General features: G+C 42.4%; 1 protein-coding gene across 4 annotated transcripts; it reads left to right on the forward strand.

Annotated features, from left to right (window-relative positions):
* The first annotated feature begins 225 nt into the window (after nucleotides 1-225).
* On the forward strand, nucleotides 226-4,702 carry LOC103476414 (uncharacterized). 4 transcript variants are annotated; one of them, XR_014091137.1, is made up of 5 exons: nucleotides 226-849; nucleotides 1,195-1,957; nucleotides 2,668-2,797; nucleotides 3,023-3,107; nucleotides 4,080-4,702. XR_014091137.1 is itself a non-coding variant. In XM_081616270.1 (5 exons), exons 2-5 carry the CDS (start codon nucleotides 1,940-1,942, stop codon nucleotides 4,147-4,149), a joined length of 303 nt encoding a protein of 100 aa, XP_081472396.1. In that variant the 5' UTR covers nucleotides 232-1,568; nucleotides 1,911-1,939; the 3' UTR covers nucleotides 4,150-4,702. The 4 variants fall into 4 exon arrangements, 2 of the variants coding, with proteins under 2 accessions (XP_081472396.1, XP_081472395.1); XM_081616270.1 differs by having other exon boundaries at nucleotides 232-1,568; nucleotides 1,911-1,957; XR_014091138.1 differs by having other exon boundaries at nucleotides 231-1,568.
* The last annotated feature ends 639 nt before the right edge of the window (nucleotides 4,703-5,341 follow it).

Below are 5,341 nucleotides of genomic sequence, written 5' to 3' on the forward strand. Positions count from 1 at the left end.
TTTAATTTATTTTTTTCCCCATATGCAATTAAATAGATTTTTTTCTCTTTTTTTGGTCAGCGATTTTGGCCTATTTTCCCCCACTTTATTCCTGTCGTGACTTTTGTTCTCGCTCGGCCTGCCTCTGGGACGCAGAGTGCACAACTCTGCCTTCCTCATCTCCCCACCGCCTTCTCTCCTTATATTTTGGGGGGCAGGAGGAGAAGTGAGGGAGGGGCGAGAGGGGGGGGGGGGGTGTCGAGGGAGAGAAACTCATTTGCCATTGACTTCTTACCCTCTTTTTAAACTATATTATTCTCTCTTTTTTTAATTACTAAAATACCCCTTATTAAAACCATTAGTCCAGTGTTGGAACTACAATCCAATGCCAACTTGAAAGCCTCTCGGAGACATAAAAGCACTTTTCGTTGCATTTGATCTGGTGGCTAAAGGACACGATCAATGTCCGCATCCAGTCATGGGACTCGGCTTACGGCGGTGACCGGGGCGGTGTGATTTTCATGTTTATGACTAAAACCACTTCATATTTAGACAGGGCTTATGAGGGTGTTAAAATAGTGTGAGTTCACCCCTAAAACGAACAGTGCCCACATTGTGAAAGAGCCGAGTATAAGACGTAGCATCTAGACTCTGCTTAATCCGTCCTCAATAAAGCTGACATAATGATCCTAAGCCGCCTTTCTACAAATTCATTCAGGGATTCAAAACTTTTTCCTTCTCTCTCTCTCTCTCTCTCTCTCTCTCTCTCTCTCTCTCTCTCTCTCTCTCTCTTTCTCTCTCTGTGCGATTTGCACATTCTCTCCGGATCTGGACCGACTGACCGCCAACCTGGAGCTTTCTGAAGGGACCGTGAGTATGCAACAACTCCCTATGCTGCATGTGTAACCAACACCTGTTTTGGCACTTAACGCACTTAACGTCTGCGCAACGGCGCGAATTGCGCGCTTTTACGCACGGAGCGCCTTGGAGCTGCTCAGGTGTCTTGCGTGTGGAAGTGTGCACGCCGCGGAGCCGGGGCTTGTGTGCAGCAGTAGTTCAGGCATTTTTTTAAAATTATTTGTTTGTTTTTTGTTTGTGCCTTAACTTGGCGCTGTGTGTGTGTGTGTGTGTGTGTGTGTGTGTGTGTGTGTGTGTGTGTGTGTGTGTGTGTGTGTGTGTGTGTGTGTGTGTGTGTGTGTGTGTGTGTGTGTGTAGGGGTGGGAGGTGGAGGTGGAGGTGGGGCAGCATGTTGGATCAAACCTGTCCACTGTGCTGCTTGCACGAAATCCAGGAGGACTAATTCCAAGTGGCACTTGAATTGGCCCCATTGCAAAGCTCTGTGGACTGGAAGTAAAGACTGGTATTTTCATGCTGGTGTTAAAACCAACCTTCTAGCCTATAACCTCTCTCTCTCTCTTTTTTTTCTCTCCCTCTCCTTCTCTTTTTACACACACACACACACACACGCGCGAGCGCGAGTGTGTGTGAGTGTAAAATGCTTAGCAGGACTACCTCAGGAATATGCAAAGCCTCCCACACCTGACTGGGTGCACCAAATTGGTTGATCACAACTCAAGCCGAGGCTCCAGGTATTACCCAGCATTATGTTGTTTGGCTTTTTGTTGTTTCTCTTCCTCCTGTTTTGAGAGGAGTCCTTTTTGTGGAGTTGCCCTCGCAGGCAATTCGGAAATCACTCCAAAATCTAAGAAGGAGACTAGATTGTGAAATGTAAAACCTGAATGAATGGGGATTTGAGAGAGAGAGGAAAGCCTGTGGTAATTCACATTCTTTTACATGGCTTTTGTTTACGTTAAGCGTGTAATTAACACCCCCCCTTCAACCCCCCCCACCCACACACACACACACACACCCCTCAAACAAGTTTATTCACCTGCCGTAATTGTGTGTTTATCGCTGAATGTTCCTGACAGCGGGGGGTGACGGGAGCTCTGAATGCTGAATGCGCGGGGAGAATTTGGTGAGTTTTACGTTTGCTAACAGCCTTAAAAAAAAAAAAAAAAAAAAAAAACTCCATAAGCAACAACAGCAAGACAAACAAGAGTCTGCAGCGCCGGAGCACTAAAGTGGCTGGTCAAGCAGCTGCTCGCTCTCTCTCTCTCTCTCTCTCTCTCTCTCTCTCTCTCTCTCTCTCTCTCTCTCTCTCTCTCTCTCTCTCTCTCTCTCTCTCACACACACACACACACGCACGTGCGCGCGCACACACGATTTCTTGGAGGTGTCTTATTATTTGTGCGCAACTCTGTTTAAGAAAATAAGTTTCTGCAAAAATAAATAAATAAATGTTTATTATGACAGTCGATACAGAGACGCCCGTTGGATCCGAGGCGCTATTCGCCATCCTGATTATTCCCTGCTTACTGTCTGTTTGTGCTTATCAGTCTGTCCCAATGAGGAAAGCAAATAAACAAAGATGATGCTACGTCATGTGAGGGGTTGAGGGAGAGAGAGAGAGAGAGAGAGAGAGAGAGAGAGAGAGAGAGAGAGAGAGAGAGAGAGAGAGAGAGAGAGAAAGATGGGCACTGGATGAGAGAAAGAAATAAAAAAAGGTGTTGGCTGAAAAAGGTATAACAGGGAAAGAGAAAGAAGGCACGAAAGTAAGGATCTTCTTTTATTTCAGTTATTTATTTATTTTTCTCCCCTGCTCCGTCGTGAACCTTCTGTTTGGAGAGAGGAAGGCAGCAGCACAGCTCTCCTCACTGGCAACACAGGAGAGAGGCGCCTGCTGCTGCTGCTGCTGCTGCTGCTGCATCCGGGATTCACCTCACCTGCACAGGACGGGATCCTGGATTGATCACGGGTAGGAAACAAACAATCATTCAACAAATATTATTATTAGTAGTATAGCTATTATTTTAAAAGCGACTGTTTCTTTTGGTATTGTTGTGTAGAGCCCTAACAACAGGCGCCTTAAAGAGTTGTTTTTTATTACTGTTTGCATTTTATTTTATGAAAGAATTATATATTAGTAATTATCTTTTGGTTTTCTCTTTTTTTTCTTACTTTTTTCTAAATCTCATTGCAGTCTTCCAACAACTGTCCAGATTTCAGCCTGGATGGAGGCGGCACCGGCTCCCCGCTAATTCAGTGGACATTCAGCTGCAACTCCTGTAAGTTTTCCCCTGATTGGAATCATTAAAAACCTGCTTTTTTTCCCCTCGATTATTATTTTTTAGTTTAACATTTTTTTTTAAATAGCTGTAATTGGCCTGTGAGCTTCTTTTTCGCTTTAAATGCATTTAAATTAAGGGTTTCCACATTTTATTAAAAAAAATATATATATATAATTCACTAAGAGCCGATTGAATCTGTGCCTCTGCTGAGCGATGAATGATCCTGTCGGAACGGGGCGCACAATCCCCTTCTCCCCACGCTGACCACTGCGGCGTACCGAGAGCAGATAATGAGCCTACACTGTAAAAAATGTCAGCTTGAGGAAAAAATATTATTTCAAACAATGAATGTTTTTCTTTTAAGATATCGTCCCAGATGTTTTTTTTAACGTAACTCATATACATTTTTAACTATATATATATATATATATATATATATATATATATATATAATTCTTAAAAACCTACAGATATAAGAATATAAGATATAAGAATTCATTTTATAAATTCAAATTAAGTGAATTAAAAGTAAAATTTGCAATATATATATATATATATATATATATATATATATATATATATATATATATATATATATATATATATATATATAAGCGACTGTTTCTGTTGGTATTGTTGTATAGAGCCCTAACAACAGGGCTCTATACAGTTCAACATTGTTCCTTAAAGAAAGAATAGCAGCACCTTTAAACTGTGTTGCTCAACTAGTGCTTGGTGTGTGCTCTCATGGCAGATTCCACGAAGTTGTGCCTTAACTTAAAAATAATGAATGTTAAAAAAAATTGCAGACAGGAAAACGGGTGTTGTCACAATGATCCGTAATTGTGGCGCCAACTTTAACAGCATATAGCTAGTACAAAAGTTTTTTTTTTCTTTTAACATCTCTCTCTCCTCTTTCTCCCTCCCTCTTTTTTTTCTCTTATTGTTTTTATTGTGTGGTCTCATTAGGGGGACTTCCTGGCAGGACTGGGAGCTTGTATCGGAGCTGTCCAATCAGTGTATTTACACGGGTTGTTAGCGACAGTTAATGAGGGCTCCTCCCCGGGCCGGTAGAGAAAAGGCGCCTCAACATTAAGATTTACCTTGTGTCAACTCGTTACTTCTAATGAACCTCCCTGAAAAAGCCTCCTTCATAGTCAATGGAGCCGCGCGCCCGGATCTTGTGTGTGTGGGACTGGAAGAGTGGAGCTGCAAGCCGGGCTCCCTTCTCTCCCCCACATCCATTTTTTTTTTCTTCAGCTCACAGAGAGTGGCTTTTTCTTTTTTTTTTCTTTTTTTTTTTTTTAGCCCTCTCTTGCACACCCAGCCTTATGATGCATGCATGTTTTGTGTGGTGCATGCCGGCTCTTTATGTCACAACAGCACATGGATGAACTGTGCTAAACGTAGTTTACAAGCGTTTGGCTGTAAGTTAGCTAATTCCACTCTGGAGATTTTTAGACTTAAGTCAAATAGAAACTATGACAGAGAAGCTGGAGGGAGACGTTTGCCTCTATCACAAACTCAGAGCATCTGCCATTGCTTGCTGAATGAGGCTTGACATGTCAACTTATTGCCTCTGCAGAAAAGAAGTTCATTTATTCCCCTCCCCCCACCCCCAGGTTTTCTCCCCCTCCCCAAGAGCAGATCAGCCTCTGGCCCCTGTGTCCATCCCTCATCTGGCCCCCAGTGTGGCTTGTTGAGCCGCATCAGCAACACATCACTGCCCATGAATTCAGGTACAAACTGGAGGAGTTTGGCAGATCACTAAAAGTGGATTTCCCTCCCACTCTTTCCAAACCACAGAAACACTTAAAAATCAATTAGCCTTGTCTGGCCCTCTGCCTGCACCAGTCACCATTAGAAAAAAACAAAACAAAACAAAACAACAAAAACAGGTGAGTTCCACAGGACCAAACTGTGAATATTTGGGATTTATTACCAGCTTTAATTACAGTGGAAACAAACATTTAGCATTTTATCAATGAAACTGGTGCAACGATTTCAGTGTGTTTTATTTGGGATATGAAGTAATTTCTTATCAGCTCTCCTCTCCACTTTGTTATCAAGGTATATAAACCTCTAAACTTCTTAAATATGTTATAATATGTCACTTGCAAGCTGCTTCCCTGGCAACCACAACAAAGAAATGATGTTCCACATGCCTTTGGGAATAAAACGTCCGCTAGCTAGTAAGTAGTAGTAAGTTTGACTTTAGCGTTAGCATTGTC

Source organism: Poecilia reticulata, chromosome 15, assembly GCF_904066995.2.
Source record: "Poecilia reticulata chromosome 15, P_reticulata-male-v2, whole genome shotgun sequence".
NCBI lineage: Eukaryota > Metazoa > Chordata > Actinopteri > Cyprinodontiformes > Poeciliidae > Poecilia > Poecilia reticulata.